Here is a 22,303-nt window from a genome sequence, read left to right as displayed (position 1 = left end):
CGGAGACTCCCACCGGAGGCGTACTGACGGGGCGGAACACGTTAATTAGACCCTGTCCTGCCGGCTGGGGCTCGTAAAGTTCGAAGTCTGTCGATTGCCCAAGGCTTCGGCTTAAAGATTAAGGATTATGGCTGACCTACGGCCCACCGGTGTTTTCAGTAAATTAAATCAAAGCTTAGCATGTTCAAGGCATTTTATTCTGCTACTTTATTTTGGTTTTCTGCCTTCTCTCTTTTCTTATTCTCTTGTTTTCAATAAATAGTTAATAAATATTATATGTAAAGTCTAAAGAAAAGGGACAGCAGAGCAGGAGGATAAAAGGGATACCAGTCGAAAGGACTGGGGAAGTGTCAGGAACAAAAGCCTCAAAAAACTTCTAACAATTAACAATCATTTTGCGCTCTTGTGCTGCCCACTTTTTATGGCCCTTAATGTTCCGCTCCGCTCTCTGGTTTTTGCGGCTTAGACATAACCCTTGTAGGCCATTTCCTGGGCCAACTGCTGGGGCTGCTCCACAACTGGGGCAGGGACGGCAACGGAGCCAAATGTACGACCATCCCAGGGGCCGTGGGCGGTGATGTGGGCGGTGTGATGATGATCATGGGCAATCTGTTGGGGCAAAAAGAGCAAAAGTGTAATTTTAAAACATGCTTCCCCCGAGGATGGGCAAAAAAAACAATCTATTAAATGCACATGTTGGTTCGGGAAGTAGTTGGTTGAGTGTCAGTTTTGTTTCGTTTCGGTGTGGTTGGGGATGCGGGAGCGGGTTGTGGGCGAGGATTCTGACTGGACTTACCCTGCGTGTGCCCTCTCTAGACTCTAGACAGTGTGGGGGTTCTTATACATACATGCATATTGTACGAGTACTTATGGACACCTAATCCTAATTGCAATAATGTTTGACTCTTCTCTTGAATCGTCGCCACAACTCACTCACGCAACCAAAGCAAAACTCTCTAACGCTCTCTCTAATTACCACAGCCAGCGAATGCCTAGAAGACAATTAGAGGTGCGTTTTAGTATCGAGGCTGGCTTACCTTTTTGCACAATTGGAAAATGGCCAAACCAACCGAGACTAGGAAAGAGAAGAAGCCCAGGGCTAGAGCGTTGAACGCCTTTATCTTGAGGATACCAATGGCCATTGGTATGACGGTGATGGCCTTCAGCAGGATGAGAACCAGAATGGGCATGGCCAGCTTGCGGAGACGGTGCTTCTTGCCTGCAAACGGATCATGATCAGGGAGATCATTCGTATAGGTTAGTAAACGTAGCCCACAAGATAGTTCCAATATTGCCAAAAGCATGCAGAAATCAACCCACCCTTCTTGAAGATGTTGCCCTTCTTACCCCTGGCTTCACCATCAACAGCACTATCATCATCATCGCCGTTTAGCTGCAGATTCAAGCTAAGCTCGTCGTTGGCCAGATTGCGAGCCGAGACGGTGATCTTGGCATCGGCCATGGGCAAGTTCATACTGACATCATGGCCCTGGATATAGTTCTCGAGGGCATCCATGAAGCCATCGGCACTGCTGGCACGGGCACGGGCATCGTTGATCGGGCTCATCTTCTGGCCATTGGAGCGTACCTCCAGGTTGGAGAGCTAAATGCGTCGAAAGATTAAGCAGCTGCATTTGGTAGACGAAATATTTAAATCAATGTTAAATAATTTCTTACCGTGTAGCTGTCTTTACTCATCACGCTGTCCACAAAGCGCATGGCACGCTCTTTGATGCAGGCCATCGAATCTTGGCCACTGGCGCATTTGCTCTGCTCCTCGGCAATCAGCCGCTGCAGCGGCAGCTGCTGTGTCGAGGCACCTGCCGCCGCCTGGCCGACAGCCACCAGGGCTGCCACACCGAAAATCACAAGGAGCAGTTTAGCCATTTTGTTAACTGTTTTTTTCGCTCTGTTGCCGCTGTTGCCTCAATGCTGGCACAATTGCGTTTAATAATCGTTTTTCTATTGTTCACGATTTTTATACTCCCAATGTTTTAGCCTCTGCGGCCGGCGTCTTTCGCTGCCCCCACCTTCCCGAGTGTCGCAAGTGTCGACGTCGCAGTGTCTTCGTTGTTGTCTTCGTCTTCGTCGCTGTCGCCCCAGCGAATGCTGATTCAAAAGAAATGCTCGAAAAAGACATGAATGAAGCAAATACTGAAAGAGCCGAAGCGCTCCGGCATTGCACTGCTGTTGCGGGTGTGTGAGTGCGTGCCTTTGGGTACTGTACCACGTGTCGTATACTTAATGTGACTATATCTCAAACGCGTGCCGGCCCGGCCACATTGGAGTATTTTCTAAGCCGGTGGCTGGGGGGAATAATGCCTTCGTTTCATTCAACAGTTTGCTCTGAAGAAACATTAAGGAAGCCACACTCTGGCCATTAACTGATTAAATCTCGATTCTCCATTGTACCTGTGAGTTCTTGTTCTTGGAAATTAGATATGAGCTTCGATGAACAAAGTAATTTCCGAACAACGTTTCACCCGATTAAAATTAAATTGCAAAAATGTTAAGCTGAAAGCCCCTTTTCTTGCATACAAAATCTAACATAATTGAAGTAATAAAATAAATACTTGAAAAACAAGACAATGCGGAAAATAAAAAAGAGAATATTTTCTTTCCTAACTTTCATAATTATAAATGGTCAAGTGACTCTTGAATCACTTTGAAACTATAGAAGTAAAAAGTTTGATTGGCAATTAGCATTCCATGAACACGTTTTAATTGGCTATTAAACCCATAGAAAAAGCCTGAAATTTTCATATTTTAACTTGGATTTAAATATTTGTACCAAAAGATTTCCACCAAGAGTGGAAATTGTAAAATGAAAATAAAAACATTGATTTAATTATATTTCATATTTCAATGAAATATTTTGATATTAAGATTAAATATATTTCATGGAAGTTTATAATATTATAAATATTTTAAAGTGTTTTATATTTAAATTAAATTTGGGCCGTGTTATACTTCTTGATACATTTATGTTTAGACCGAAGTAAATTCTATTTAATCTCATTCTGTTTGTATTTAAAAACCAAATATATAATCAAAATATGGGCGTTTTTCTTTTACTACCATTTTTCTTTGAGTGTAAGTAAGCGGATATCATTTCCCCAAGTTCATAAACCGTTCAATGCTCATTACAAACAAGTAATTAAAAATATCCCATCACATAATTGTATACAGTAAGCACACGTCAAATTGCGACAGCTAATTACGGCAAACATATCTTAATAAAAATCGGGAAAAGAATATGCAAAACAAGGGACAAGGGCTGCCTGCCATTTACATGCCAATGAAATAGAAAGTACTTTTCGCCATCGAAAGCGAAAGTGACACAAGTGCTCATCCCATCCCCCTTTGCTCTTGCCAAACCCTGCAGGTTAAGTCATGCACTGAATGTCGAACTTTTTCGTTTCGCCGTGCAACTTGTAAATTATGAATCCCGTATATTGATTACGCGCGGTTCGCCATGAAAATTGATTTTGATAGCGGGCGAGTGTGTTTTTCGATTTTTTTTTTACTTTTTCGTGCTTCTTTTCTGTCTTCTCCTTTTTTTTTTTGATTATTTCTTTCGGTAAAAAGTTTCACCGGTTTCAATTGCTGGACAATTTGCCATTCCGGTCGCATTTCTTTTCAAGCTACTCGTACTGGACGTCCCATGGTCCGGTGTGGTGCCAATGAAATTGGAAAACTTTTTCATATTCGAAATTGTTGCGTAGAAACGGCCATGCGATGGCGGCCAAGTGCATGCCGTTAAATATAAATGAAGTGTGGTCGCTCAATGCTGTTGCTGTTGCTTTTGTTGCTTTTGTATTGTTTCCATTACCTGTCTTTTGTTGCTGGCGCCAACGCCATTTTGCATTGTTGCACGCTGTGCTGTCGTCGGTGTGGCTGGGACTGCGGCGATGGCTACTTTCCAGCACACACCTGCGTCTATCTGGTGGAGCGTGTGGTTATCCGTGGATGAACCATCGATTTTCTCTTCCGTGTGCAGAAGGAATGAATGCAATAAGTTCACATATTATTGGGGCAATTCGAAAACTTTGTACCCCCTATGGTGGGAAGAGTCTTCCTTCGTGTTGCACGAACGCCCCTAAAAGTAGGCTAATAATTTTCGCTGCGGGAACTATGATGGCCACTATCCTGGGAAACCTTTTTCAATTTGTTTCTATAGGGTCTTACAAGATCAAATGCATTTTATCTTTAAAAGTAATGCCCCCTGCAATGAATCAACACAAACAGGGGCACAGGGTATCCCGTACTGAAGAGGATACATTCCACTTCATAGAAAATGTATTCGTTGCAGTGAGGGGCACTTTGGGCGCTGCTTTCAACAATGTGATTTTTTCGCTCCGACTCACAAAAGCATTTGAATTTTACATGAAAACAGGTAGAAGTTTTTACATTTTACCTGGGAAAACGAAAAGCTGTTGCTCCTCCATTCATGTGCTGTGCTAGAATTTAAAATTCTTTTTACTGCTACGGTCAGACCCAAGCCCCGTTTAGGGGCATTAGAAAGTTTTCGGGGTAATTATACCGGAAAAAACGTAGAGACTTCAGCCCTTGGAAAGTCTTCAATTAGGCACATCATTTTCGCATGGTTTTTATTGCAGAAGTATTTACACAAAAGGATAAAAGAGCAAAATTACTTGGCCTTGGGCTTTCTTCCTTTTTTTTAGCTTGGTTTTGTACATTTTTCAATAAATAAATAAATTAAACCAAACGCCAAGCTCCCCTCGCGTTTCAACTACTTAAATTAGAGCAAATAAATAATTATGAATTCGAATTTCGGGTTTCGGGATCTTTCAGTATTATTTCTGACCCGCGTAGGCAAGGTCCTGAGCATCCTGTGGCTCCTGAGAGGAGCGGGCCCAAGCGTGCGGGTCCCAAGCGGGCGACGGATGCTCCAAGTGCTCGATATGCTCCACAGGGAGATCCACATGATGGTCGATATGGTGATCCAGATGATGGTCAATGTGATGGGGTACAATGTGCTCAATGTGATGTGGAACCACATGTTCGATATGGTGTGGTACCACATGCTCAATGTGGTGGGGAACCACATGTTCGACATGGTGGTGGTTTGGATAGTGCACCACCTCGTAGTTGACGATCTTGGGCTTGGCAATCTTGAATATAACCAAAGCACCGGACAACACCAACGAGAGTAGACCCAAAGTCATCGCCTTCCACGTCTTCAAAGCAATCAGACCCAGGGCCAGGGGCACCAAAACAGTTGTCTTCAGCTTCAGACCGAGTAGGAAAGGCAATATGGCCTTGCGGATCATACCACGACCTAAACACAGACGAAAGAGTAAAGTTTTCCTACCCAATTGATATTTCATCAGGATTTACGACTCACCCTCGTTGGCGGCTGCCAGAGGCACTACTCCGCCCTGAGTGAGGGCATTCTGCAGCAGAAAGACGGGCACCAACGCACGGGCTTCGGAGCTACGGAAGTACTCTGGTGCTTGGATTCTCAAGGCATGACTGCCCAGATAGCCATCGATGTCATCGAACATTTGCTCTTCGGCATTGAGAGAGCGGGATGAGGTCGATTCCGACTTTTCCGTGGTGCGGACAATCGACAGACGGTCAGTTAGTCTGACTTCCGGCTGCTGCAAAGCTATATTGAACCACCGCATCGCCTTGGGACGCACACAAGACACGCTCAGGTCCTTGAGGCAGCCGTGGTACATGTCCAGAGCCAGCTGGGCGGCAGACTGCGGCGTCCGTGGCACTTCGGTTTGGGTGGTCGCTCCCTGGGCGGCGGCGGACAGCGCCGTCACAGCGGCGATTAAGAAAGCGTAGCTCTTCATCCTTTTCGCTTTCACCTGAAGTAATCCGCGTGAATCCGAACTCTCAGCTCGTAGTAGTAGAAGTCTGCACGCGTTGGCGACTCAATGGGTTATGCAAATGTCGCCTGGGCACCGCATGGTTTTTATACGTCGGGTACTTTGTTAATTGAAATGCGTATACAGAGAGTACGCGCGAGCTCTTCTTTGGGCTTGAGCTTTAGCGACCATTTTGCTTTGTTGTCAAAGCCATGGAAAGCGCAAGTTATCCCCCCGTCCGACCAGAGTTTCACCTATAGGGCGCAGCACTCGAAGAAGGAGTACTCCGAGGCGGTTTTGGGGTTCTATAAATGCACACCCAGAAATGGTACTGGGTCAACTCAACATTTTATGGGCACGCAAGTCTCTTTGCTTTGTTGAGGGATTCATCAAAGAGGTTTCCATCATAACACCCCCGCCATAATATGCCGCACATAATTGAAAGTTATTTGATGGCTTCTATATCGATGGGCTGCCCCTGTCACCATTGCTATAGCGGACGAAGCTCGTAAAACCAAGTGGCCAGCAGTCCGGTGCGTGCCTCGCAACTCAATTCAAATACAAGACGAAGACACGCTGTGGTATTTTTTTTGGCAGGGAACTCGAATAAGTAGTTTCTGGGATACGAGTACTCGTACCGAACAGCGGAATTGCAGTCCCCAGCAACATATAATTTTTGTATACCATTAGATATGGTAATTTCATCCTGGCGTTACGTTATATTCGTACGAAAAAAGAAATAAAATCTGGCCCCAGGAGTGTTTAGGCATCAGCCATCCCAAGAAGGTGGGTCAATAAGATTTAGCCTTTATCGGTAAGGTCTACTAAGGCAATAGTCTACCAGAGTTCTAGCATCAATTAATATTACGAGGGGAAAAAATTACAAATTGTTCTAGCTCAGAATCTATAATGGCTTTAATGCTCTTTGTACTAAAGCATAGTACGGGCATAGCAACGAGACGTAGAGTGTTTTAATCAAACTCTTTTTACTTTGGAATGGCTATTTATAATATAGCTGCAAGGGTATTAAAAGTTCCGTTCCTCAAAAAAAAAGTACATTCAGGCTTAAAGTACTTTTTCGATTGTATGGAGGATGTCATGGACTTGAAATATTATACTGCTATATTCTTTACTAAAATTTTTCTTTTCAGAATTTGATATTGACCCCACAATGTTCTGGCTTTCTTTCTCTTATATTAACTTTCTCCTTATGTGCGTATACATATTTATAGCTGATATTGTACAGTTTTTATAGTCGCTAGAAGAGACAGACCGATACTAATTTGAATACCTTTTTCCGCTTATTTTGTGGTTTCTGTTAGCTATGTTATTTATTCTTTTTGCTCTGGTCGGTCTACCGGTTATCTGGCATCCGTTTGGATATTCGTAAAAGTCGGATTTCGGAGAGGTCCATTTTTAGATACCATACAAATTTTATGCCGTAGTTCCCTTAGCAGGATATTAACATCCGCGGACGATAGCGGTACCACTATGATGTTGCCACTGTTGAATAAAACTGCTGATTTGTTTTCAAGCAATACTTCAATGTTTCTTCCAATAATGGTATTAGATGGACCCTATGTATTTCCTTTAATATTAAGAACATCCCATGCGTAATTTAAACCCAATTTGAATTTTTATGTTCCTTTATGTCAATCTTTAACTGTGAATCAGCATCATTGGCGTAATTTGAAAAAAGTTGTCCAATGCAATAATTTTCTTGTGGAATAAATTAAGCAAATACATAAATAGAAAGACCGATAAATTATTTCTTAAAATAAACGTCTCAAATGAATGGGACATTGGTACTATTCTTTGCCGAATTCTCTGATTGGCCTTGGGTTGGGGATGTAAGTATTCGATTAGCTAGAAACGATGTCTACGGAAAGGGGATCGAATCTCTTTCAAGTTCTGTCTCAAGCAGCACTTGTCCTTGAGCCCTGACACTGGCCAGTGAGTAATCGATACTATTTAGTATAGACCTTAATTATCCAGAGTGTGTGGGTGTCACTTCAGTTGGCGTGAAAATATATTTCCTTGGTTTCAAATAGCGGAAAAATATTCGTGGGCCAAGACAGAAGCCGAGCCTAATTGTGTGATATCGGAGCTGAGCGTAGAGGGAACTGAAGTATGTCTTGAAGTGCTTTGCCTGCTTTGGTATTTAATGAGCTGCCAATTTGGCAATCGGTGTTTTGATGTCAGTGCAGTTGGCTGGGCCGAGACATAGGGCCCACGAGTCTTAATGCTTCCGCTCTTTGTTGTAATTTGGATTTTTTATTTATCTACTTTTCTTTGGGCAACAAGGAATTTTTGTATGTTGGAAAAAAGTGAAAGCATTGCCATTTGCGTGTTAATTGCGCTTGGCATTTACATAAATATTAATTTCAGATGAGCTTTCAGATGAGTTCGCGCACTGCTTGCTCGACATTCCCCTAGGGACATCAAAGCCTTCCCGTCCCCGCGAATGGCAATATGCTACCTAATAAATATATTTATGGAAATGAGTGGGGAACCATGTGGATTCGACTGTTTGCCAGCCGACAATTAGGCGAAGACATTTTGGGACGTCATTCCTGCTGTGCCCTGGCGCTTTGATTCATCCAAAGAAAATGTATTATTATTGAAGCTGCTGGTCTGTGTGAGTGATTTCTCAGCGTGTCGGCTCATTGCGCCACTGTACTATGGGCAAAAAATCCCTTTTTTTTTGGAATAAATACAATTTTGTTGTTGTTTAGAATTTTATAAACTGGTCTATGTTCTGAGTACATATTAGAGTTCAAAACGCTTTGATAATACTTTTAAACATTTTTAAAAATCAATTAAAGGAATAAATTTAAAATTTATGGAAAGTAAAACTTAAAAATGTAACTTTATTTTTATTAATACATACATAATATGTAATACATATGTACTTATGTATAATAAATGCTAACATGATCCCATTTTTGCCCATAGTGCTCTTATGGGAATGGCATACTAGTAGTAAACAAATTTCATGAAGATTGTCTTGGATAAAGATTATTGATTTAGCAAAATTGATAAGCCCAGGAGTGGTAAAATATTTATTTATTTGAAATTTACCATATGGTGGTATCACAATCATTTGCTTATATAATAGACTTTTATACGAAGAAATCATCTTGAAAATATTATGTATATTTAAAGATGATTCTTAGGGCATGGCATTGGTCGGTTTCGTCTCTGTGGATAAGTGCACTCTTCCTGCGAATTTTATTAACCTGTAAATTGAAGCAGAGTTCTATGGAATTGCCAACATTACGATTGGATTGGCATCACCCTGTGCTGTGATCCAAAAATGAATTTTACTTTACATGACATTTAACACAATTTCAATTTATTTTTTCATTTTGGGTTTCTCTAATAACAATTTTTCATATTGACTAATTGAATTTGCAGCCGGGTCTGTCTGGCCGGCAATTAATAAATATTCTGATTTCATTATTTCGTATTTTAGTGAATTGTTTTTTTAGTGAATTTTACATATGTACGAGACAACTCGTGTGTGAGGAATTTAAGGAGTGTACGAACCGCAAAAGCCGCAGTAAGTTTCAATATATTATTGGTTGAAAAACTGCAACAAAATCAGAATGAATATTAATGAAGCACGGGTCAACCCCTTACGCTTACTCTACAATAAATAAATAAATAAATAATAGTTTAACAAATTACAATAAATTATGCTTAGGTACTATCGTTATTATCCTATTTACAGTTCATTTTAACAAGGAAAATTTGACTTCAAAGTTGCTCGTACTGGTACTCGTTCCGCCTCACGCCTTGGCCTCACTTTGCCGGCATTGTGCACTGTGGATAGAGACTCTGGCAATCCTTTTGATCCTGGCCATCTCGCGCCGCCTGGATGAGCCGATAGAAGCGACGTACGGCCTCATTCGCATGCGTTACGGGCTCCAGCTCGCTGGTATCGCTGCAACAGACACAAATGATAAACTTCTTTGCCAAAAAACTTTTCGCCTGTTTAATTAATTTTTCGTTTTTTTTTGTTGTGCTTTGAGCAGATGCTCCCAAGCCGGATGCTTTTACAGTCCTACAGTCCTAGCTGCAGGCCAAGATCTACGAACGAACGTTTTTGTGTTAGCTGCCAGGAAGTTAGCTAATTAACTTTGGCACTTGTGAACATCGCCCTAAAGTTTTCGGCACACATCGGTTCAGCGAAAGCAGCTTTAATTGCTTCTTCGGCTCACTCGTCTCGTTCCTCTGGGTCTTTTGTGTGCCAGACAGCACCGGCGCACCGCGGCGTAGCTACTCCCACTTCTATTGCTCCTACATCAACGCCCCCCACTCAACTATTCAGACCTGAGTTGTAGGCGCGCTGTCAGTACTTAATTCAGTAGGATTCTCTGGCCTCGGTTCTGCTAATGGATTTCATGTGACTAGTGGGTCGTGCAGAGTGGGTTTTGGAGTACCTAAGTCAAGGCCAGACTGATATCCCATTCAGGGACTGCTCCGGAGTTGAAAGGGAACGCGGACGACGTGACCTGATGCGGGACGCATATGCTGACAGACTTTTAATGTAACTATTTTTTGTCGCCTCCCTGCCCCAAGTTTTCATTAAAATTACATTTCATATTCATATGAAGGATTTTTTGCAAGCATTTTACTATTTGTAGGAAACTTTTTCCCGACCTTTTTACCCGTTTCCCTCGTTAAAAGTAGAAAATTTTAATTACTTTTTCAGTAGTTTTGCTTGTTAGAAGCATAAATTTCAATAAAATGAGAAAGAAATACAGTCAATTAAATTTTACAGCACTTGCCTTCGGGCGGTTCTAGGCTATCCATTCTAAAGGTTCAATCAAACTTCCATTCGAATCGAATCGAATATCATTGGACATTTTCAATTAATTATGATTGCTTTATTATGATAAGACCGGAGACCTGACAACGCCAAAGGGCCAATCAGCCGGACTGTTAGGACACTTTAAACTAGAGTTGCGTGGCCTTTCATGAAGTCAATTTATTTTAATTAATTTTCAACTAGAATGGCTAAAAACCTGAGCCCAAGGCTGTGCCCGTTGCCATTGTCTGTTGTCGAGCCCTGATAAGGCAATTAAGCACACTTGGGGCACTCAATTAATGACTTGTCATGGACACACAGACTCATAAATCATCCAATGTCTGGACCCGGGCCCTAGATCACATCTCCTGGCGTCGCTGTCAGTCACAATTTCGTCAAAAAACTTATCTAGGGGAGCCATGCAAAATGATGACAATTTTGGTATTCATTGTTGTGAGCGATAAGGAAAACCGGCAAAACAGTACGAATTTATCTGGCCCGTGGCATGCTCGAGCGACTCGGGAATGACCCATTGCCGTGTGTCAGTCGTTGACTGGGCTAGTGGCATGTGGGCGGAACGCCCTGATGGCACGCCACGCCACGCCGCTTTGTTGCCGCTTGAGGCATGTGGCAGGCAGTTCCGCTTGGCTGGCCATGTGCAATGTGCAGTTCAATTAGAAGACGAGAAAAGACAGCAACGAACTTGCTATGTGACAAACTGCACTCAGAAAGAGAGTTTGGAGCGCTCGGAGCTCGGAGCTCAGAGCTCAGAGCCACGCTTTCTTTTCACGCTCTTGGCTATTAATTGAAAAGTGATGAAGGGGGACCTTGGAAGAGGGAGTATTTTTTAGAGTTTTCACTGCAGAGTGCAAACGCATTGAACTAAACGATCTCAAACATGAATGGAGCATGGGGTGGCGCCTTTTGACTGCCTGACATTACAATTTGCGATGCCTGCATAAATGTTCAAGTAACAATTAGAGCACAAAATGGGACAAAAACTTTACGCAGAACTAAAACGGCAATAAAATGGCAATAAAACGCATTACATTGTCCCCACATTTGGCCATCGTAAAACTTACCGACTGAGCTCAGCGGAAACGAAATTGCTGTGCGGACTATAGGTGGCTGGATCCTTGTACATGCTGCACACAATGCGCTCCTTGCACAGGTCGTTTTTCACGCCCAGTTGTTCCACGATTTTATCGATTTTCAGCAGTATGGGACTATAAAACGGATCATAGTTGAGCGGATACAGCGGCTAGGAGAAAAAAAGCGAAAATTATTAACAATGAAAGCTGATTAGTGAGGCGAGTGGCCAAACCTGTCCGTCCTGCACAAACGGCTGGTGCTCGAGTATCTTCTGCTGCTGCTGGATCAGACGCTGCTCAGCCTGAATGCGTATGGCCTCTTTCAGCTGGGCGGCAAGTTCGGGCTATGTTTCGGATGGGAGGAGTAAGAGAGCAAAATGTTGAGTTGAGGCTGTAGTCGGTCATAAAGGGTTTCCATGCATGCGGCCAGGCTAGCGTTTAAACGGACATCACGTCTGCTGCGGACAGGTCTCTTAGGTGGCTTACGGTTTACGGCTTACAGGCACACTTTCCCGACAAGTTCCCATCATATTTCATGCTTGGCCAATGTGTGCTGTGCTCATTTAATTAAGGTGAACAGCGGGGCATTTCGCAAGCTTTGCTTGGCGGATTTCCCTGCCACAGCTGCCGCCCCGCCTGGCTTTGCAATGGCAAAGTGCAATTTAATTATGGGTTTAGTTGACAAGCCACATGTCTGAAGACACAGCCCACATGACGCTCTGGCCTGGCCTGGACACTCGAAAGTGAAAACCGTCAGTCGGCAGTTGGGCGGCAAAACGTTGCACAGCCCTGCAATTTGCATGGTGTCGTTAACTAAAAAAAACTAAAAAAAAAAACAACTTCCTAGCGGGCACAAATTGCATCTGCGTAAGGGTCTTTTGCAGACACAAGAAAAACTATTTGCACTGTGAGCTGAGGAAAGTGTCAATAAATGAAGATACGAGAGGAGTCTAGACATTTGTTTGAACTGACACTGACAACAAGTGAAACTGCAGCAGCGCTTGATTGAATGTGCTGCTGTGGCTGCTGTTGCACGCCCGTCAAGCTGTGCAAATAGGAGTTGGCACTATGCCACTAATGATGCCTGGTGGGTGGAGTGGAGTCCCAGTCCAGTGACCTACACAGCAAATTGGCCAAATGATCTGGGATGGAATGGAAAGTTCCGCAGGGACAGAGAAAGCATGGAAAATAAATTGTTTTTCTTGCTTGTTTCTGATGAGAAAAATATTATGACAAACATTTGCTTTGCAATCGATTCGATGTCGGACTAAAATACAAATTCAATTTCCTTCTAATTGAGTTGTCTCTGAGCTTAAATTAGTCTGCTCGCTTCAAATTAAATTATAATTTTAAAATCTGCTGGATTTTGGATGCTGGATGTGCCCTAAATTCTCCATTTCCTTTTAAAATAAAGCCACACAAAACCTCGTCTAACCCAAGGCTTTGTTTTATGTGTGGGTTATCTGATTTCACAGGTTCCTTTTTGTTTTTTTGGGTATGTTGAATTCCAATTACAAATGCAGTACATTCGTAGATTCCGTTTGTACATCTAAGCGTTGTACATAATGGGTATTGTAATGTGATACGCACCGAAAGTTGTGGCTCCTGCAAATTTTGGTGGTGCTGTTGCTGTGGCTGCTGCTGCTGCTGATTGTTGCGTGCTGGCTCGTATTGTGCGGCAATCTGTGCGGCAGCCGTCAGTCCTGCTCCGGGTCCTGATCCTGGTCCTAGCTGTGGCTGCTGGTGTCCTGGAACGTATACCGGATGCGGCTGGGTGTAAGCTGGCCTTGAGCTGTAACATGCAAAGTGGGAGTATTACAAATTGGAATGTGAGCAGGGTCTCTGCACAATAGTTTCATTAGAGAGTGACTCCAATTTCCTTTATTCGTTTTGTTTTTTGCCTGTCAGCAGACTTTGTAATTGGCAAAAATTACAACTACTCGTACGATGATTGCTCTCGGCCCTTGTCTGTTGTTTGGCTTTCATTAAACAAATTTTAATTACATTCTCATGTGCGTGTGCCTCCTGCCGAGACCACGAGGACACAAGGTGACTGGGAAAACAGATTGAGGAGTCACATATTGAAATAAGACTGGGACTGTGTGGCATGGATAAGCAATACAATTCGGCATTCAATTTTGATTATAACGCCTACACAACAGTTGTGCGATATAAAATATAAACTTTTTTTTTTGTACAGAGAGAACAAACACCCTGATATTTGAATATTTACACTTAGAATTAAAAATGTATGCCAAAAGATTTTCAACGAGAGTGGGAATTGTAAAATGTTTTCATACTTAAATTACATATTTCCATATTTAAAATAAATACATATAAAATGTAAATTAAATATATTTCCAACAAACTTCATATATTTATTTTAAAGTGTTTATAATTTCACCATGTTTGCACTTCAGCCCCGAATATGTAATTTAAATATGTGTGTGCTTCTTTTTAGTATTTGATTTTTCTCTGGGTGTATTAATAAAGAGATGAAAAATTCAGTGTGCGTTTCTCAGGAGTGCGGATACTTTAAGAGGTCCCTGGTGTGTTAGATGTTAGTAGAGTTCGAGTATATTACGACCTTATTAATGGGTGTGCGTATGTGTGTACAGATTTGTGTGTTTTGAGCGAGTGCTGAGGATGTATATACCTTTGTTTATCCTGACTTTGAAATGGATTTAAACTGTGACTAGAGGCATGTACTTTCTGGGCGTTTAATTGTTGTTGAAATTTCTGCTGCTGTTGCTGTTGCTGCTGCTGGTGTTGTAATTGCGGCCTGTGCTGTTGGGCTGTCGGTGGCCTGGACTGTTGTGTGGCAGGCCAACGTTGCTGCTGCTGCTGTGGGTGCTGCTGTGGATGGTTCTGCGGCTGTTTAGGATACGTCTGTGTGGTGCCCAGGCCCCAAGCATGCAGTACCCCAGCATCATTCGCCGTATTCGGCTTAAATAAATGCGGATTATCCTCTATTTGTGCAGCGCGATTTATATCGCCTATGTATCTATTGTGATGAAGGATTTTTTGTTGTTGTTTTGGTTTGTTGTTGTGAGAGTGAGAAATGTGTGTTTAGAGACAAGACAGAGTCATAGATACAGATAAACATAAAGATAAAGACAGATATATAGAGTGCTGCCAAAGCCATGCAAAAAACTTACTCAGACCCCAGTCCCGGGCCGCTGTTCTCCCATGCGCCCTCAAAGTGCTCGAATCCTGGTCCATGGCTCTCGTGCACGGGCGCACCATGGAGATACGCAGATGGATGACCCTTGGGTGGGTGAGTGTAGATAATGTCAGGCACCGACTGGTGTTCTCCACTGTGCCATGGTGGAACCACCTAAAGATGAGACGCAGACGGGAAGGGGGAGGTAGACAAAAAAAAACCAATGATAAGCTTAAATTGAAAAATGTAATGGAGCAGTCGATGCTGCAAGGCTTCTGCGTGACATTTAATAAACTCGTGGCACCAGAACTTTTTTCATTTTTTTTTCATCTCTTTTTTGTTGTGTGTGTGAGTTGGAGGGCTTCTTCTTATTCGTGTGGAGTGCTCTCATCACGACATTTTTTGGCTATTTATAGCCAATACTGGTAGGTACGGGCTACTGGTATCCGAATAATACGCATTATATTTCCCTGTGGGATCTCTCCCTTAGTCCCAGTTCAATGACTGCCAAATAGCCGTAAATAATGAATGAAATGTTGATATACCGACAGTCGTAGTTATAGCTTTAGATTCACATTCTGCTTATTACTTGTGGTTTTTATTGTTGGCCAAACTCATGGCTCGGCTCATATTTCGTGGTTCTATCACTGTCTTCAGAGACAACTGAGTTTTCCTGGTAAAGAGGTGACAAACGAACATTTGCCACATCACAAACAGATGAAATGCTGCGCCCAGATTGTACGTGTGGTTGTCAAGCGGTTGTCGAGCTATGATGAGTCCTTGTGTGTGAAAAGACTTCCTTTTGGGCAATGACAAACTCAAAGTAATTTAATTTACGCAGACTTTGGCCAGGGCTGGATAAAAGGACAGACACATTATCTGTGGTATCCAGAGTATGAAAATCGAGAATGCCATAAAGAAGTCTAGCTACCAGCTTTCTATTTGTATGGGTCATTCTTCTCGCTTAACTTTCCACAATCAACGCTTGAAAAATGTATTTATTCCATGGAGCAACATGTTGAGCGTTCATGTCTTCCTTGGTTACTTGGTTACAAGTTTTCTCCATTAACTACTGTAAAATCGATTAATAGTCGGCCTAATCCCAATTTAACCTGACTACGTGACAGCCGTTAAGGATTTTAAGTGGAAAATTCCTGATTTTATTGAATCCTGATTTTAAAAAACCTTACTCAGTCGCAAGCCGTTGCAAGCCAGATAGAATTTTATAAGCAAACACAGAAACCCGGATTATCCCGACGAGCTTAAGCCTCAGGCCCTGGTTTTGCATCCAGCAGAATTTTCAAATGCGAATATAAATATCTCATAAATACGAGTATCTACGCGTGTGCACTCCTTTCTTCTGACAAGTGAGCATAGAATGGGAAATTCAGGTGGGAGCCAGCTATAATCCTCGCCAACGAGGACATTTACCAAAGACGGTAGGGATTTCATTTGACGATACGTCAAGCTGAGGAGCTGTCTGTGTCAGCGTCTGAGCATGTGTTAACGCGTGCTTTCAATGAAAATACTTTTCTACTGAGAGGCCAAAGTACTTGTACTTTTCTAATTGAATTTCCGTGGAGCAACAACAGAGACTTCCGACCGGCAGGCGGATAGACAAAATATGCTTAGAAGCTCAAGCTGGCTAATGAAATTTCACCAAAAAAGTATAAGACTACACATCAGACGTTCCCATTTTTGAGGTATCTGACCCCGAACGAGTGATAAATGATAAAAGAATTATATTATTTCGATCTTTTGTACTTGCCGTGTGATGATGATCAATTAGGTGATGGTGGTGGTGGTACTTAAGGGGTGCATGATACGATTGCTGGTAGTGCGAGCACAACTTAAAGAGGTGCGACAATGCCGGGAACAGGAACAGCAGGAATTTCAGGAGCAACTTCTTTGCCGCACCAACGCCAATGACGATCGGAAGCAACCAGAATAACTTGATCTTGATGATTTTGATGATTAGCAGCAATGCCAGGAATGACAGCACAATTTTACTGCGTAGAAATTTTTCTACCAGAAAATGAAACGAAAGTTAAAATGAAATCAGAGATTTTTGAGCATTTTTTCGTGTGTCGGCTGCATTGGCTGCAGTTGCTCGCTCGCTCTTTTTCAGAGAGTGAAAGCGCTTCTCATCTGCATCTGCGTCTGCATCTGCTTGTGGGGTGCGGTGCGTGACTGCAGCAGCCACAAGCCAAGCCAAAAGACAAGCGAATGCGAATATTACTTACGTATTTTCTTCTGGATTATCATGCCAGCCAGCCGGGCCTTGACCACCTGCTTGGGTATTAGCTCCAGCTTGGCAATGATTCCATTTCCTTCGATGGAACGCGGCGAGATGCGAAATGTGGCGCCATTGAACATTACTTCTGGTAAATCCACTTCCAGATCGTGGGTCATCGCAAATTTAATACTCTTGCCATACAGCGCCGTTGTCACTTCCTCGATGGGGGTTTCCGCCGGCGGGGCTATAAAACAGAGAGATTCATGGGGTGAAATGTGAACTGACTGCCTGGCATATTTGGGTTATGGAAAGTGCTGAGAACGCAACGAAACCTGGCGATTGCATAAACATAGCTTCTCAATTATCTCAATTTCTTTGCTAATTCTAAACGATGTTCAGCGGTTGCACAACTCCCGACGACCGGTTTAATTAATGTTAATGGGCAATTGTTACAGTTGTTACTCCAATACTTGCCGTGGCATTGGCCAAACAAACCATTGATGGCTACCCAAAAGGCGAGTAATTGAGTGCGCAGTCAAAACGCCGTGACTCACATGAATGAGAGATCGACTCGCCGCCGAAGATATTTTACTACTCTCTTTGCGGCTTAGCTGTTGCTGTGCTGTGTCGGAGCAAAGATACATAAAAAATCAAATCAAAACCCAACAAGTGAAAGTTTTCTTTCAGTCGGCGGTGAACGTGCCCAGGTTGAGTAGAGGTAAACAACGAAACGAAGAAGAAAAGAATCAAATGTGAAAACTGATCGAACGAGCGACTGGTATGTGAGGCAAGGCAAGTCGAAGGGCTAGAGCGCCTCTTACATAAGATTTTTTGTCTCTTGATAAATGGAGTAAATGGAGACGGGTTGGAGTAAAACCACTTACCGGCACGCGCCCTATTGGGAATCTCGTTTGCATTGTGCTGCTCCTGCTCCTTATCCGCCTCGTACTGCACTTGATTCTTAAAGAACTTGAGGCGCTGTGTCACATTCACATCCTGCACATCGAGGGCGTCATTTAGATAGCTGAAAACGTTCTTTTGAAAACACGAGATGTCTGGCCGGAGATAGCAATCGCGAATGATGCCATTCCACAGCTCGTTGCCGCTGGTGAAGCGACGGGCCAAACGCAGCAGCACCGAATCGCTGCCGGCTCTTTCATCCATCTGCTTCCTGAGCGGCGTCGGCATCGTCATCTGTGTGGCATTCACCACAGGCTGCCAGTCTTCCTGTGCCAGTTCCGTGGCGGATTCTGTTGGCGCTAACTCTGTGACTGTCGCTGACTCCGTCGCAGTGTCCGGGGACTCAGTCGCTGTGTGACTCAAAGGTGTTGTGGAGAGATGGCGGCCAACGCGTCCACGTCCACGTCCATTCTGAGCAGTCTCATCCGCTTTGGCGACAAAGTTGATTAGACAGAGCATGGCCAAGAGCAGAAGCCAAGTATTTGATTTGACCATGCTGCTACCTGGGTGGCTCCAACTGTGATTTCGATTCCGACTGCAACTACGATTGCAGGTGCGATTTCTTTTGGCCCGCTTTGAGGATGTGCATTGACTCTCACTTGACGTCCAATTATGGAGCATCTGTACGCTCTGTACGAGTATGTGTGTCGCCGGCGGGCTATGCATTTTCAATTTCAGTTTCACTCTCCGATTAGCACTTCCCTTAAACAACTGACACCGAGACAGTGATGTTGATGGCTGTTTACACCTTTAACCTGCAATTGCACAAAGAAATGGCAAGGCAATCAATGGGCCGCAATGGGTAGCCGTACCCGTAGCCAGTCTCCTCTGCAATTTGTCTGTTCCAAGCTGTTTATTTATTTGGATCCGCCTGACTGACTCTGAATTTGCCGTCTACGTGCTTAGGAACTTTGAGCTGCTTAGGAACGCCCTACCGTCTGGGCCGGACACAATGGCTGGGGCCAAGGCTTTATTGGCGAAATCGTTAGCCACTTGACAAATCAATTTGTGAGGCAGCAAAGTGTTCCGAGTAAAACCAGATTAGCCCGCAAACACAATTTCATTGATTTCCTGCTCCTCTCCTCTCTGGTAAATTCTTTTAGACTGTGCGTTGATTGTACTTTCTTCACGTATTTCACTTTGGATTCGTTTGTTTGTTTGGAGTTTCGCTGCCGCATTTAGCGCCTCGTTTTCTATTTGCTTTAGCCAACTGTTGGCCACAAAAAGAGCTGTGCGGTTAGATACCACCTGCAATTACTTCATCAAGGCCTACGACACACCTACGGACTAACGGTGAACGCGTATCGTTTCGTTGTATCTGGTATCTGGCAGATACGTTATGTAGATCCCGGTTAGCAAGTTTTCGCGTGCGCATGCGTGCGCGTCTGGCGGACAACTGTGGAGGGAAGCTCTCGCGCTGTAAGCCAAGATCATGGCCAGCCCCAGGCAGATCGGTCGCTCTTTTGACTCCGCTCTCTCTCTCTCTCTCTCTCTCTCTTTCTCTCTATCACTCTCTGGTTTCGTTCAGTCGTCGTTAACTTTTCGCATTGCAGTCGCCATCCGCAGTCTGGATCTTCCTGTGTATTCACACGTTGCCGTTGCAAATATTGCTTCAAGATTCTTCCGCGGCTCAAAACCTTAACTGTAGTTTGTTGCTGATGTTTCTGCTTTTGCATTGACCACCGCTGAAAGTTGTTTGGCTGCGTTGTGGCTGAGTTTTCCAGTTAACTTGGATTGTTTCAAGTGCACTTTGTCTGCTCGTTGGACGGTAATTCTGCACAGCGGCTGGCTGCGCTTTTCACGGCCATTTAGGATCCAACACAAACGAGTTTTTGCTATAAAGAAGAATAAAGATAAAGTGAATTCTATTATGTATTTATTGGGCTAGTATGTATATTCACCGAAACTCTTTTTGGGACTCAAAATTGGGTCAGCAATAGTCCGATAGCCCCACTGTGGTCTGTGAATATTTGTCAGAGAGAGGAAGAGGTCTCAAGCTTTGTATTCAAATGGGATATTAAGTGTCTTGGAGAACTCAAATTGAGAACGGCATTGGTGACAATAAAAAGCAATCAAGCTGTCAAATAAAAATTCCATTACCTTCCGCACTGAGCCCCGTTTCAATGATATTCGCAACAAAAGACATGGAAGTTTTGTTTGCCACATCAATAACCGAGATATCAATCTAAAGAGCTGACCAATTTGGGTTATTAGGCCAGGTTTTTCGGAGTGTTCCGAAGCATCTGCCAGGAAACCTCTGACCTCCATTGGCCTGTTGGCATTTTGTGGATTTCTAATTAGCTTGGAATCCTAGACATGCAATGTAAGTGCCTCTCCATACTACTTGATATGTGTATAGCCGTTGCTAATCATGTGTATAATGCAATCAATTATACTAAATAACGCGCACAGCTGCAGCTACATGACTTATGATTATTATTTTTAACGAGCTTCGAATTTGCGGCTCTCCGTAGCACAGGACGTATGCGTAATATACACAAACGGCACCACAATATGTTTCATGTAACGCGTCGTGTTGTTATGGCTTTTCATATTAAAGGCTCTCCATTCTATTAAAGTGCCATGTCGACTTATGTCATGCCACAAAAATACCCATAAAAGACTGAGTACTCGTACACAATTGCTATAAAAATAATGGGCTGCTAAATCAAGTTTTGGGGAGCAACCATCACCAGCAGAAGAACTCACCCAACGACGCCCAACCTCTACAATGAAGTAAGAGCTCTCTTTGAGTTCAAGCCGAGTCGAAGACCCGGCCCAGGCCTGACTGACCGTTAGGCGACTGACTTGAAGGGTTAGTGGCATAGAAACCATAGAACTTTTGGTCTTGAAGATTTGTGTGGACCTTATGTAAGATGTGCGATTTTGTTAATTCGTTTAATTCGCCGCTCGTTCTGCCATACCAGTTGACAACGGGCCCGACCCTTTCACTCGAATGCTTTCTGCTCTTTGAATAATGATTCAGTTACATTCATCTTAATGACATTTGAAAATGGCCAACCTTCCGCCATCCGTTGCCAGCCAGATTACGTTCGGGAAGGTAACAAGCTTTCCCTGTACGCTGTCATTTCTGTTGCCATTGCTGTTGCTGCTGCTGTGGCTGTCAGTGACGGCATTTCTGTGAGATTTTATTGCATTTTTATGTGACAATTTCTCGAGCAGACACACGCATCCCAGACAAAAAACATCACAGAGCTGCCCTGCCATCAAGTGGAAGGCATTTAAGAGCAATGTTTAACCAGAAGTTATGTAAAGTTTAAAAATACTCGTATGCATGCCCTTACGATGGAATCGCATCAATCTGAGAGCCATTCAGCGGCAGCTTTCGGTTTCGGTTTCAGTTTCAGTCGAACGCCCGCCCGGTGAATGTATCTAATAGATTACTAATTTCACTTCATGCGTGCCTGTATCTCTATCTCAGACTCTGTTCGGGAATAGCGTGCAAATATTTTTAAAAGTTGTTTAACTTTTGCTCTAGGTCTGTCTGCTAGTCTCACATTTCTTCTGTTGCGTTTTATTTGCGGTAAGAGAAATCTATAGGCAGCAAATTCACTTTCGTTGCGGTTAACCAACCTGACTTACTAATGGCTTATTAAGTCCAAATAGATCGGATTTACCATGATTTTTTAATGTTTATCCATGGGCAAGGTAGAGTGCAATGAATTAAGTGGTAATTATTGCGCATATTTGATATGCCACAGAGCGGCAATAAAATAGCAAATAAATATAACAGGCTTTGCATTAAACATTTCTGTCACCGCATCGACATTTATGTCGTATATGTATGTATGCGGTTTTATCGCTTCAAAATCTATGCCAAAATGCTTTCCCTTTCCTGTCACTTTACTGCGATTATTCAGCAATATGCTGGGCTTTGAGGTACAAATAAAGTACAGCGTATTTCAGCCATTTACTTACACTCTTCGCTACCCGCTTCTGGTCTCTATTCCCAATTTGTATAACATTATAAATATTTTGTTTTTTAGAATCTACAACCACTTGGCACGCCATTCAAACCCTAATTGGCATTCTAATATACGAGTACCTGCTGCTGCTTGTTGGGTATTAGAGCGCGTTGAGATTCTCATCTGGCATGCGCTAATAACTCAAGTGAGTCGGGGTCGGGGGGCCCGGTAAGCGGAGGGTCTTTAAGAACTTTATTAAGCCGGCCCCAGACAC

General features: G+C 43.2%; 3 protein-coding genes across 3 annotated transcripts; all 3 read right to left on the bottom strand.

Annotated features, from left to right (window-relative positions):
• Positions 1 to 462: 462 nt before the first annotated feature.
• LOC6587885 lies at positions 463 to 1,887 on the bottom strand. The gene is made up of 4 exons (XM_002013275.1): positions 1,678 to 1,887; positions 1,321 to 1,603; positions 1,038 to 1,219; positions 463 to 609 (listed from the first exon to the last, which is right to left on the bottom strand). Exons 1-4 carry the CDS (start codon positions 1,885 to 1,887, stop codon positions 463 to 465), a joined length of 822 nt encoding a protein of 273 aa, XP_002013311.1.
• A 2,930-nt stretch (positions 1,888 to 4,817) lies between these two features.
• LOC6587894 lies at positions 4,818 to 5,825 on the bottom strand. Its single transcript, XM_002013274.2, has 2 exons — positions 5,369 to 5,825; positions 4,818 to 5,302 (listed from the first exon to the last, which is right to left on the bottom strand). The coding sequence occupies exons 1-2, from the start codon at positions 5,823 to 5,825 to the stop codon at positions 4,818 to 4,820; spliced, it is 942 nt and encodes a 313-aa protein (XP_002013310.2).
• A 3,737-nt stretch (positions 5,826 to 9,562) lies between these two features.
• On the bottom strand, positions 9,563 to 18,616 carry LOC6587729. The gene is made up of 9 exons (XM_002013273.2): positions 18,028 to 18,616; positions 17,151 to 17,387; positions 16,676 to 16,932; positions 14,903 to 15,081; positions 14,401 to 14,748; positions 13,335 to 13,536; positions 11,978 to 12,088; positions 11,736 to 11,914; positions 9,563 to 9,786 (listed from the first exon to the last, which is right to left on the bottom strand). Exons 1-9 carry the CDS (start codon positions 18,596 to 18,598, stop codon positions 9,645 to 9,647), a joined length of 2,226 nt encoding a protein of 741 aa, XP_002013309.1. The 5' UTR covers positions 18,599 to 18,616; the 3' UTR covers positions 9,563 to 9,644.
• Positions 18,617 to 22,303: the final 3,687 nt, after the last annotated feature.

This window comes from Drosophila persimilis, unplaced genomic scaffold (genome assembly GCF_003286085.1).
Source record: "Drosophila persimilis strain 14011-0111.01,24,50 unplaced genomic scaffold, DperRS2 tig00000000-arrow-pilon, whole genome shotgun sequence".
NCBI classification, from domain to species: domain Eukaryota; kingdom Metazoa; phylum Arthropoda; class Insecta; order Diptera; family Drosophilidae; genus Drosophila; species Drosophila persimilis.
Note: the sequence above shows the minus strand (reverse complement) of the source record. Positions and strands in the feature narration are given on the sequence as shown.